Source organism: Camellia sinensis, chromosome 7 (assembly GCF_055761805.1).
Source record: "Camellia sinensis isolate YWXY chromosome 7, ASM5576180v1, whole genome shotgun sequence".
NCBI classification, from domain to species: Eukaryota; Viridiplantae; Streptophyta; class Magnoliopsida; order Ericales; family Theaceae; genus Camellia; species Camellia sinensis.
In genome coordinates, this window is record NC_138967.1 from 22,984,631 (window position 1) to 22,998,382 (window position 13,752).

The 13,752-nt window shown below is 32.2% G+C and overlaps 1 protein-coding gene across 1 annotated transcript; it reads right to left on the reverse strand.

The window, feature by feature from the left end:
* Positions 1–6,289: 6,289 nt before the first annotated feature.
* On the reverse strand, positions 6,290–7,462 carry LOC114280870 (L10-interacting MYB domain-containing protein-like). Its single transcript, XM_082880510.1, has 2 exons — positions 7,052–7,462; positions 6,290–6,919 (listed from the first exon to the last, which is right to left on the reverse strand). The coding sequence occupies exons 1-2, from the start codon at positions 7,460–7,462 to the stop codon at positions 6,290–6,292; spliced, it is 1,041 nt and encodes a 346-aa protein (XP_082736636.1).
* Positions 7,463–13,752: the final 6,290 nt, after the last annotated feature.

The following is a 13,752-nucleotide window of genomic DNA, read 5'->3' on the forward strand; positions in this document are numbered from 1 at the left end:
TTTTTAAATTTTTTTTAACTAATTTGAGTATCGAGGCCTTACTAGTCTCGTTCAAAAAAAAAAAGGCCTTACTAGTCTCGTTTGTCTGGTGGGCCCTCCTTAATATACACACCTCACCATTGGTATTGACCCGGACATCTGTGAGCCGTTAATAACATGAATCAATCAGCGTACAGCCGTGTACTATGGAACAAAATGGAGGGCCGTCGTGCTCTCGCCTCCTCGTATTATTCCCAAAAATACAACTATATCATATATTAAGTAAATGGAAATTTTTAATCTTAAATTTTGTGGGAGTTTCAATCTCTCAATTTAAATTTTTTGATTTAAAAAAAAAATCTTACCATTTATTAACATCTCTCAACTCTCAAATCTTATCCTCATAATAACACTTTAATGCATTAAGAACAAGCATAAAAAAATTCTTTGAAATCCAACAAATATGAATTCCTGAAAAAGTTCCAACACATATGATTATTATCCCTCATAATAACACTTTAATGTATTAAGAACAAACATAAAAAAAAAATTAAAAAAATCCAACACATATGATTATTATCAAAATATTAAATTTTAATATAATATAATAAAAAAAGACATTTAATTCTTTGAAAAGTCTAACACATATGATTATTATCAAAATATTAAATTTTAATATAATATAAAAAGAGAAAAAAAGAAGACATTTAAAATATATATATATATATATATATATATATTTAAAAATCACAATTCACATATATAGATAATTGTAAACACAATAAAATAAGAGAATATTCATGTCTACACATTTTTTTTATAAGATCTCATTCATTATAATAAGATAGTGCTTTATTTCTCTCATCTTATAATCTATATATATATATATATATATATATAATATATTATTATCTATCTATCTATCTATCTATCTATTAAGCAAAATGGGATTTTTAACCTTAAGCCTTGTGGGAGTTCCAATCTCTCAATCTAAATTTCTTGATTTTTTGATTTAAAAAAAAAAAAACCTTAACATTTATTAACTTCTCTCAACTCCTAATTCTTACCCTCATAATAACACTTTAATGCATTAAGAATAAGCATAAAAAAAAATTCTTTGAAATCCAACACATATGAATTCCTTGAAAAGTCCCAACACATATGATTATTATCTCTCATAATAACACTTTAATGTATTAAGAACAAGCATAAAAAAAATTTCTTGAAAAGTCCAACACATATAATTATTATCAAAATATTAAACTTTAATATAATATAATAAAAAAAAAGAAGGCATTTAATTCCTTAAAAAGTCCAACACATATGATTATTATCAAAATATTAAACTTTAATATAAAATAAAAGAGGAAAGAAAGAAGATATTTAAAAAAAAAAGACATTTAAAAATCGCAATTCACATATATAGATAATTGTAAACACAATCCGTACATAGCACGGGTGATATGCTAGTATATATATATATAAATATATATTTATTCATATAATTTTTTTTTCCTTTACAATCTACTAATGATCCAACAAAATTTAAAAAGTTGATCAATATTTAAATATTTTTTACATATATTTTGTTTTGTAACACTATTTATTATGAAAATACCATGATATTATATACGTGGTTTACTTGGAGAAATATTATGGGAGCTTAAAATAAATAAATAAAAAATCAAATTAATGATAAAATTTGTACATATTAATAATTAAATTCATAATTTTTTTTTACTAATCCGTGAAAATATTTTCCCAAAATTTCAGTAATTTGTAGTTTCTCCAAATATTATTCCTTATTTTGGCAACCCACTGTTTTAATTAAAAAATTATTACAAAAAAATTTCTCTATATATTTTTTGCATCCTTTCATAAGAAGTCATAATTCTCAAAACCATCTTATATGGTAGTAGAAAAATTCTATGATATATGATGTAGTTACGACATTTGTAGTAATTACTTACTAGCACATCACTCGTGCTATGCACGGATTGCGTTTACAATTATCTATATATGTGAATTATGATTTTTAAATATTTTTTTTAAATGTCTTCTTTTTTTCCTTTTTTATATTATATTAAAGTTTAATATTTTGATAATAATCATCTGTGTTAGACTTTTCAAAAAATTAAATGTTTTTTTTTATTATATTATATTAGAGTTTAATATTTTGATAATAATCATATGTGTTAAACTTTTCAAGAAATTTTTTTTATACTTGTTCTTAATGCATTAAAGTATTATTATGATGGATAATAATCATATGTGTTGGGATTTTTCAAAGAATTGATATGTGTTGGATTTCAAAGAATTTTTTTTATGGTTGTTCTTAATACATTAAAGTGTTATTATGATGGTAAGACTTGGAAGTTGGGAAAAATTAATAAATGCTAAGATTTTTTTTTTTTGAATTAAAAAATCAGGAAATTTAGATTGAGAGATTAGAACTCCCTCAAAGCTTGGGGTTAAAAACTCTCTTTTACTTAATATATAGTATAGATGACATATTATAGAATTAATTATGATTTGATTATACATATTATAGTATTAATTATGATTCATCGTAAAATTAGTTATAATATTAATTTTGTTAGGATTCAAAATGTCTTTAGTTATAGTTAGTTGTGACTTTTTTTTTTTGTTTAATTATGACTAAAAAATATTACATTTATGATACTCAATCCTACAAATGTTAGAACTTACATTACCCCCCATGACATTATATATAGTGCACTATAACTAAGGAATGATAAATAGGAAAATGATTTACAAATATAATTTTGACCCATTCTATATATGAAGTGTATTTAGCCTCCGTTTGGGAAGTGGGTTGGCTTTTTGGCTTTTTTGGCTATTTTAGCTTGGGGCTAAAAAGCCTGGTTTGGGAAGGGCTTTTTGGCTTTTTTGACTTTTTGGTGAGGTGTGATGTTGTTAAATGACGAAATTGCCCTTTTCCATTTTTTTGATTTTTTTATTTGGGTTTGGATTTAGCATATTTTCGGTTTTTTTTTTTTTTTGTTTATACAAATTTGCCTTTTTGTTGGGAACAAAAATTTGGTTTTTTTCTTTTGGTATTTTTTTTTCCATTTTTTGATTTTTGTTTAAATTTATTTATTTATTTATTTTTGGATTTGGCATTTTTTTGTTATTTTGTTTTGGTATTTTTTTTTCCAATTTTTGTTTTTTGTTTAAATTTATTTATTTATTTATTTTTGGATTTGGCATTTTTTTGTTATATTTTTTTTAAAAATTTTTTATGTTATCTTTCGATTTCACGTATTTTGCTAATTTTTTTTTTTAGGGTTTGGATTTGTCTTTTTTTTTGTGTTTATTTTCTTTTTCTTTTTTTTCATTTTGGGTGTCGATCTGCCGACTTTTGATTAATTTGTTAATTTTTTTTTTTTTTTTTTTTTTGGAATTGAATTTTCCATATTTTGGTTCTTCTTTTTTATTTTAATTTTGTTATGTTGGGGTTTCGATTTTGCCTTTTTTGTTGTTTTGTTTTTTTGGAGGGGGGTTTCGCTTTGGCATTTTTTGCTTTACGTTTTTTTTTTTGACAATTTTTGTATGTTGTGTTTCGATCTCCCGAATTTTGCAACTCCAAATTTTGTCTTTTTTATTTTTTTAATTTTTTTTTTGTAGTTTGGCGGATTTTGCGTTAACTTTTTTTTTTCTTTGACATTTTTTTATTTTGCGCTTGGATTTTTCATATTATGCTTAATTTTTTTTCCTGTTACTTTTTTTCATTTTCGGTTTGGATTTGGGGTATTGTGCTTAAATTTTTCGGTTTTTGTTTGGGAATTTATGTTTTTGTCTTTTTAAATTTTTATTTTTTTACTATAACTATGTTTTTTTTTTAACTATGTTTTTTTTTTGTCTTCGATTTTTATTTTGAACTAAGTCTTCTTTTTTTTAATTGGCATACAATAACTTTTTTTTAATATATTTAAGTGTTTCATTTATTTGTAATTCACGTCGCACTTTACAATTTGTGTATTAGTTTTCTTTTTAATTTGTTTTTATTTGTTTCACCTTCTTTTTATTTTTCCAAAAGCAAAATTCATATGGATTGTTGTTTTTTTAAGTTAGGCACGTCAGCAACTGGAAGGGGTTACATTCCCCTGGCAACTCATACATATTATACATAATAATATATTTGAATACAGTCTGTTCCACGTGTGTCATTACGTGACGACCATACGAACATTATTTCGAGTACTATATATTTCCTAACATTCCGTTATTACGCATGTAACATAATTTGTCACGTATGTGAAGGCGGACCAATGCCATATGGGGGTCCTCATCTCCAACCATTAAACCATCCTCGTCATGTTCAACTTCTGGTATGGCATTTACTATTGTCATAGCCTCTTCCTCGTCACAGATTGGCTGAACAGTTGTTGGGTTACCTGTGTTTCGCCGTATATAATTATGTAATGCCATTGACGCACCTACTAACTGAACTTGCACATTTGCAAAGTCATACCGAGGCATGTCTCGAATAAACCCCCATCGATTTTTCCAGGTACCGAAAGTGCGTTCCACGACACTGCGTAAGGACGAGTGGACTTTGTTAAATAATTCCCTTGGCGTGTTTGCCATCGCGTTTCTTGCAATACGCCGGAATTCTTGTTGGTGGTAACGGTGGCCTTTGAATGGTGCTAAGTAACCAATCCGGTTTGCATAGCCAGAATCGACAAGATAATATTTGCCTGCAGACATGACGACAATGTATGACACCAAAACCAACATTCTGCGTCATTTTCATATAACGCTTTGTCAGCAAATAAATATTTGTTAACAAATCTAATAACATGGCCATGTGTTACCTTCGTCAGGATGTGGGAATGGGACGTTGTCATTTGTTAGTATCTCGTTGAATATGCGACTATCATGCATACTTCCTTCCCATCCGCAAGAAATGAATATGAAACACATGTCAAAATCGACAGCGGCCATTATATTTTGTGTGTGACAGTATTTCCTACCGAAATATGTTGCCGCATCTGGCCCCGTAACCCATGCACTGACATGTGTTCCGTCTATTGCGCCAATGCAGTCCTGTCAACATGGATCATATGTTTTGAGTCGTAACTTTGTAACAAGTGTTTCACATTTGTCACGTGCAGTTAATAACAAAAAACATATATATTTTCTTCACTTATATGTCAATCATGTTTTGCTGAAGTACCTTGAACGGTAGGTATTTCCGTCTAGACCTCACGTATGGATGTATACGATGCTGACTGTATGTGGGCCGGCAATGGACAACAGTGAACTCTTTCATGGAATTTAATACGTTATGCACGTGCCTCGACACAGTCTCCCCAGAATGTTGGAAGCGTTCCTGGATTTCCCGATTTTGCTTCCCTTTCAAGACATGGATAAACATCGCAACGCTTTCTTCAACAGCTAAGCCATGTGGACGTTGCGGGACTTGTAACCCAAAATCATTTACTAATGTCTCACACAAGGCGGCAAACACTTCCTTCGGCATGCAAACATTTTCCTCAAAGCGACCCATATGCCCCGCATATAGTTCGCATATCCATGTATTCCCGGTTAGTATAGAAGTGCGACATGGCGTTTTATGCATGTGTTTTTGGTACCATTCTGTCGCCAAGTGGCATGCTTGTAGAAATGTGCAGTTCTGTTCTTGTTGCAGCTGGACCGCCATTTGATTCAGCATTTCCATTATTTCATCATGGTTGCTTCCATCCCAGGGATTCATCGCGTTTTCGTTGATGCAAAACCTACAAAAGTGGCAGGCTTTCAATTAGTTTGCACGTGATTCATTGAGTTAAATTATATTGAATTTTGCAATTATACAATGTCGACATTGTTTGTAATGAACGCAATGCTGTCACCAATGTCCTTTGGAAGGCATGATCATATGATTTGCAAAAAAAAAAAAAAAACTGTTCAACGTATGCTTCACAGGGGGGCCATGGTTGTAACAACCACAAAACTAAGAAAATAACTTGCGACATATAGGCATTCAGAAGCATGCATCGAAAACGTATTTCCCTGTCTTAAACGTAGCGCCACAAAATATTAAACCGTAAACATCCCATTCATTTCCCAAAAACGAAGCACAACCATGCTTCCGGTCCGTCAACCCATGGACTTACCTACAACTTGTCACTGCCCGTAGCTAGCAAGAAGAAAAAAAAAAAAAGACATAATGCAAAACATGCACACACCACCATCCTGTTTTAGTACATAACAAACAGTACCATAAGTCTAAGTTTTAAAAAGGAAGAAAAAGACATGCATCTGCAACACTCGTAAGACCGTAGCATCACATCCGCCTACCCCCAAACAGGTTTGCAAATGGCCCCGACGCAGTACACTGGAGCTGCTTCTGTGTAAGCCAGCCAATGATGTGGTCGTCATCAGGCTGGCACATCATGACCTCCCGGTAATCAGCGTTATCCATAAGTGTGGAGGCGAAGTGGAATAACGGTGTACCAATCAGAGACGGAATACTGCTCAGTTTATGCATGCACTCGGAAATAGTGTACAGTGCTTCGTTGCCTGTCAGGTGCCTGACCGTGACCTGCTGATTCTTCGAACGGACCACATCTGTCATTCTGTTCATGCTCTCCGCAATAATAGACGCACCACTTGTTGCCTTCTTCGACTTTGAAACACTTGTTGATGGCGTCTTTCTCCGTTTTGCCTTTTCAATCGACACATGCTCCAGTGAAGAATCGGAATCCACGTCTTGTACTCCTGTGGGTATCGGATCAGCGAATGGCTGGGCTCCCAAACTACGCACTGAATCAGATGAGTCCGTAGCAGCTTCAGGAATGTTCTCTCCCGGGGTCCAATGGTGCTTCCCAGTAGCTGCTGCCCCCATGAAAACCGTCTCCAGCAAGTCACGGTGTTCCAACGTTTTCTTCCTGAACTTCGCACACACCTTGTTGATCTGCAGACATGTACATGTGTAAAAGAGGTTGACGTTATATTTCATATTCATAAATTTTATTCAAGTTGAACTAAGAAGTAAAAAATGTACTGGTAAATGAGAAATATAAAACTTGTTGGTACATGTACTTACTGATTCCATCTTGTCCCACCACTCGTCAGGTGCCTGAAACAAACCGGTGTCATAGTCAAAGCCTATCCCGGACACTCCCTTGCTTGAATCCATCAACTTCATCCACGCTTGCCACTCTTTCTTCAAGCTCATGTACTTATTCTTCAACTGTTTAAGTCCATGTTTTTTTCCTGTTTTTCTCTGAAATTTCCTTGACAAGGACTTGTACCCTGCCTGGCTGAGGACTAAGAATGGCCGATTTCCTTTACTAATCTCATTTGCAATCAACTGGAGGAAAACTCGGACTGACTTACTGTCCCATGAGGCCTTGTGGCTTAGCTGCGTTTGTGTCTCTTCAAGACTGGTTGACTTGTCACTGACAACGCCTTTGCTTTTCGAGTGGTTACGAGGTGAAGTACGTGTGGAAGCCATTACTAATGTACGGTTACAAAAGATATACATCACAAATTTGGTTGTTACATACACACACACAACAGATGACACATTAAAAACAACAAACGCAGATATATGATGCTGAAGATGAAATTTTCATATACCCATTGAAAACATTTTTTACGTACGTACACAGGTTCCATGGGAATTAGTAGTGGACAAAAACATGATAGTTAGTATTACGGCTCCCATATGCGACAACATAATACCATCGTACTACAAACATACTAACTACATACTAACAACATATTCAAGACATACTAATGTCTTTGTACATACTAAGAACATGGTAACGGTGCTTACATACGGCACAACAAAATAACAACGACAATGCAGAGCACATACACAATGGTCTTAAGCACACGCAAGGATTGTTGAATGTCTATGACATCAGCCCGCAATTGCATGGCAATTTCATCTCCGGGTGACGCATAGCCTTGGTTCTCATGGCTTCGTTCTTCACACCAACCAATCCAACTGACACAAGGCTGATGAGTGAAAAATATGCAACTATTAGTTTCATGGGTTGTTAATGTTCATTAAGTTATGACCGGTAAAGATTGGGTCACTCACCACAGGGCGGGGACATACAAAGTACGAACGCCCTGGATTCTTGGTGGACCTGGAAATCCTAACAATACACGGGCCATATCCACAGGCACACATTCGTCCTGGCCATGTACTGGAAGTTGCCGTTGAGGTGAACGACGCCATGCTACGATTTAATATAAAGTAAATTGACATGAATGAACATGAACACGATTACGTACTCAAATTAATAAATCTATGTTGTAATATATTTTGATAATATTTTTTATGCTAGGCAGCAAAATGGATTGGTGAGCATATATTTGTACTATATTTACGTTTTTGAATATATTTATGATAAAATTTTTCATACTTACATGTAGTCATATCTGTTTAATAAAACTTTTACACTCTTTATTGTTTTCCTCTAAATTTGTAATATATAATATTAATACATTAGTAATATCTGTCTAACATTTGTTTAAGATATATTGGAAATAAACTATTTATTTAATATATTTTTAATATAAATTTTATATATATTTTGTAATTTGTTGGTAATATATGTACATAATGTATGTAGCTTCCTTACCAAATGTAGTTCGAAAATAGTTATGGTGCTAATTAATTTATTTTTAGGAAATGAGAATTGACCCTTTCGTGTTGAGTTAAAAAATAAACGCAAATTAATACATCTAATCTGTAATATATTTTCAATATATATATTTTCTTTATTTAGAAAACATTTTGGAATATATTAACGATATAGTTTTTCATAATTAAATGTAGTCATATCTGTTTAATAAAACTTTTACACGCTTTATTGTTTACCTCTAAATTTGTAATATATAATATTAATACATTATTAATATCTGTCAAACATTTTCGTAATATATTTTTAGTCAACTGTTATTTTTCTATATTTCTAACATAAATTTCATATATTTTGTAATTTGTTGTTAATATATGTACATATATCTACCTTCCTTCCCAAATGTAGTAATAAAAATATTTACGGTGCTAATTAATTTATTTTTTAGAAATGAGAAATGAGCAGTTCGTCCTGAGTAAAACATATATGCAAATTAAGACATCTAATTTGTAATTTATTTTCAACAATTTTTTTTTTCATATTTTGAAAATATTTTTTGAATATATTTATGATATAGTTTTTCATATATAAATTTTGTCATATCTGTGTAATAAAAGTTTTACACGCATTTATTTTTAACTGTAATGTATTTTTAATAAACTGTTTGTTTAATATATTTCTAATATAAATATAATAAATTTTGTAATTTGGTGTTAATATCTGTAGATAATATATGAACCTTCCTTCCCAAATTTAGTTGGAAAATAATTTTTATGTAATTAATTGATTTTCTTGAATTGAGAATTGACCATTTCGTCTTCAGTAAAAAATATACGCAAATTAATACATCTAATTTGTAATATATGTTCAATATATTTTTTGTCTCTTTTCAAAACATTTATTCATATATTCATGATAAAGTTTTTCATAATTAAATTTTTACATATATGTGTAATAAAATTTTTACAGTCTTTACCTTGTAAATCAAAATTTGTAATAAACATTTGACATATATTTTTTTAATATCTTCGTAATATATTTTTAATATATTGCTTAATTGATCCCGATTTTCAATTTTTTTCTTTTTGGACCACAAGTGATATATATTTTTTCACAAGTTGTTGTTAATATCTGTAACTTGTAACCCAGAGTTGGAATTATTTTTTTTATGTAATTACAAAAAATTTCACAAATGGAAATTGAGCATTACGCAACAATCAGGGCAATAGAGCATTTCACAAATGGGAATTTCTAATTTCTGTTAAGCACAAATGGGAGCCACTCAGAAATGGGAACAGCATTTCTTATTAAAAAAAAAAAAAAAACAAACAAAAAAAAAATGTAACATCTGCATTTCAAACAATCCGAACAGATATTCGAATTCAACACCAGATTTGCATTTCCGAACTTGTATATATACAAATCAGACCAACTATTTGAATCAGATCATATATTATATATATATATCAGACCAACAATTTGAATCAGATCATATTATATATATATATATATATATATATATACAAATCTGCCCCAAATTTGGTGGATGCGAACAGATTTCGAACATCAGAACAGATCTGAAAGAGGAGATTTAGGGATGAGACAGATCGGTGGCCGGTCTGTGTATAATATCAGTGTAATCAACCCAATAACGACCGTGAGCCAACAGATCGGCCATGAACCGATGCTGTTATGAACATACACTACGCAGATGGGAAGAAGAAAAAACAAATCAAATAGGCCATAGATTGTCACCTGCAGATCGGTTTGAGTGTGCAAGAGATGGTTGTTGTTCGCGGCCGCGGTTTCAATCTCCGGTTGCGATTTCGTCTGCCAAGGTCGGTCCGACCGCCTCCAGTACCTCCGTTCTTCTTCTCCTCTGCTCCGAAATGGGTGTGTATGAGCTCTAGTGTGAGCTTCTGTTTGCAGAGGGACAGACTTTAGCCTCTCGGGGCAATTCGGTAAATTCGCACGAGACACCCTCGCCCAACACCCGCTCAATTCCATTTTGTCGTCACTTGGCTAATTAGCCTTTTTTGTCGTGACTTGGCTAATTTAGCCTGAATTGTCTTCCCAAACAGACGCTTAGAATCACATAGTGATGGTTTATTTGTACTATAAGTTATAATAGTGGATGTTTTGGTTAGAAATGAAACGTTCGCAAATAACATATGTTATTCGATACGAAATTTTTGTATAAAAATAAATAACCACGTAGTAAAAATATAGTGAGTGTTTTTTCTCTGTCAACTATTTAAAAATAAATAATTTAATATTGTTGTATGCATAAATTCTTTTATTACGTAATTAATTGAGGACTTTGGACTACTTTAATGACTTTGGACTACTAAATAATTGAAGTGATATTTTTTTTTGGTCATAATTTTTCTACAATAATATTATTGCACTTTTTATTATCACAATAAAATACATTAATAAAATATATAATTTAACTGTTCAAGTTAAGATTGAACTAAATTTGACATAGATATTTTTTAGTGATTTTAAATTTTTTTTTATGATATTAAAAAGTTTTTGTGTTTAGAAATTACTATTTTTTTTGTTAGATTTTTTATATTATATTTTTAGTTTTTTTTAATAAATATTTGTTTTTAACTTATTTAATCAAAAATAATTTTTAAAATTAACCTCAAACAATACCTAAAATCACATATTTTAAAACAGCGTAGAAGTGTTTTGATTATTTTTTAACTTTTTTTATAAAAAGGTGAAGTGAATTAAAAGTTTAAAAAGTCACTTTTAATCCTTTTCAAAATGAGCCGTAATTTGACAAGAAGACCAACGTAGAAAGACAAATAGCGAAAAATCCAAATTTTCAATAATTACCCCGTGTTTCTGTTAAATAATAATAATAATAATAATAATTACCCCGTGTTTTGGTCCAATCTAAATAGGGATGGCAATTTAACATCAGCTCAATTAGGACCCGACCTCTCGATCCCGAATTGAGCAAGTTTTCTTTAAAAAATACCCCCGATTGGACGGGGATGGTATTTAAAAATCAATCCCCGAACAAATTCGGGCCGGGGACGGGGATAAGTGTCCCAGCCTCGTACCCGGCCCGGCCCCGTTCCCGATCCCTGGCCTGGTTTATCCCCGATGTTAAATTACGATTTTACCCTTATATATATATATAAACCAGGTCTCAGATCTCATTTCTCTCTACCCTATCTCCGTCTCTCAAGAGCTACCTCACTGATTTCTCTCTCTCTCTCAGATCCACGACCATCGCCGTCCAGTTTGCGCCACCACCACCACCACCACATCGTGTCTCTCATCCACTCTCTCTCTCTCGACGTCGACGACCACTACCGCCGTCTAGCTCGTACCACCACCACCACCACCACCGCCACCACTGCCGCTGTGTCTCTCATCCACTCCCTCTCTTCTCGATGTCGCCGACCACCACCGCCGTCCAGCTAGCACTACCCACTCCCTCTGTTCTCAACGTCGCCGTCCAGCTCACAGATCAGATCTTTTTTTTTTGTTTTTGTTTTCAGATCTGTCTCAAATCTGTTTCACAATTTTTTTTTTTTAGATCTATTTCAGATCTGTCTCGGATGATGAGTTGTATTTTCTGATGATGTTGTTGTATTTTCGGATGATGAGTTGTATTTTCGCCGTCCATTAATAATTTTGTTTCAGATCTGTTTTTAGATGATGTTATTGTTGTTGGTGATGAGTTGTATTTTCTGGAACTTTCTTCTTTTTTTTTTGTTAGCTGGGGAATGCTCGGGGTTGGGGAAACCCAATCCCCGTTGGGGGCGGGGGTGGGGGCAATGATAGGTTCCCCGTCGGGGATCGGGGTCGGGGAAATTCGACCATCGGGGATCGGGGACGGGGAGTGTGATCTCTGGCCCCGCCCCGCCCCGTTGCCATTCCTAAATCTAAAAGCTCATTTGCAGTCCACTTGAAAACCAGAGTGAGAAAATTTTTATGCCCCAAAAATGCCCTTGATTTTACTCAAAATGACAAACAAAGACTTGACAAAGCTAGAGAAATTTAACTGTACCAAATGCATTTAGATTTTAGGGTTGTAAACGAATCGGACTGTAAATGAATCGAACTGTTCATAAACAAACTCGACTCGACTCATTAAGGATTCAGCTCAGCTCGGCTCGTTTATTTTTATTTAAATTATATAATAAATATATAAATACAAATTAGTTTCAATCAATACTCTTTTGAGAAAGGCTGGCAATTTGTATTTATATTGATTCCTTTATTAAAATGTTTTCACCGAAAGTAATGAATAGTAAAAAGTCACTATTCACTTTTACTGTTCATCACTCAATCAATCTGCTAAAAGCTGCTTCAACTTTTGGCAATCAACCGAAAGCATCCGACAGCCTGCCTTTGACTGAAGAGTTACTTCTAAATAATCGACTCATTTTTCTTTTAATTAAACTGTTTTACAGGAATCTTAATACATTGCCTAAATTTATCTTGTTTTCACATACGATGTGTTCATACATACTTTATTCCGAAGACTCCTAAAATCCAACACTGCCTAACCAAAGGATTTACCAAGGATTGGGACGAAAGTGGGTGACTAGTAACAACGTGGAAAGACACAAATATAATTTGACAGCTTAAGATGACTGTTAATAGATTAATCAGAAAGAAATAGAGGTGACTTAGAAGTAGCAATACAGTAAGTAATAGATAACAACATAACTTGGCTCTGATATCAAAAGGGAACGGAAGCAGACACATGAAGACCATTTGAAATACAGAATATGAACATGATATGGTTGGAATAATATGCACACAAGTTAATTTTGACAGATATAATAAATATATTATTTATATATTAAATAATATAAGTAATATATAAATAGTATTTTTTATTTAAATATTATAAATAATATTAAAAAAAATTATCGAGCTGAGCCGAGCTGAGCTCGACTTTCATTAATGTTAATGAGCCGAGCCAAGCTGAGTCGAGCTCGAACCTAGTTTCTTATTAAACCGAACTCAAGCTCAATAAATAAGCTTGATAAGTAAACGAGCCAAGCCCTCTATTCATTTACAGCTCTAAAGTAAAATATTTGTAGGGTGATCCTGGAGTGGACCCAAAACATTGTTTTTTGTAATTGAAAAAATAAAAAATAAATAAAATAAAATA

Coding starts and splice junctions, on each gene's coding strand:
- LOC114280870 (XM_082880510.1), bottom strand. CDS start 7,462: ATGGCTTCCACACGTACTTCACCTCGTAACCACTCGAAAAGCAAAGGC. Junction 6,920..7,051: donor GGTGGGACAAGATGGAATCA/GTAAGTACATGT, acceptor ACATGTCTGCAG/ATCAACAAGGTGTGTGCGAA.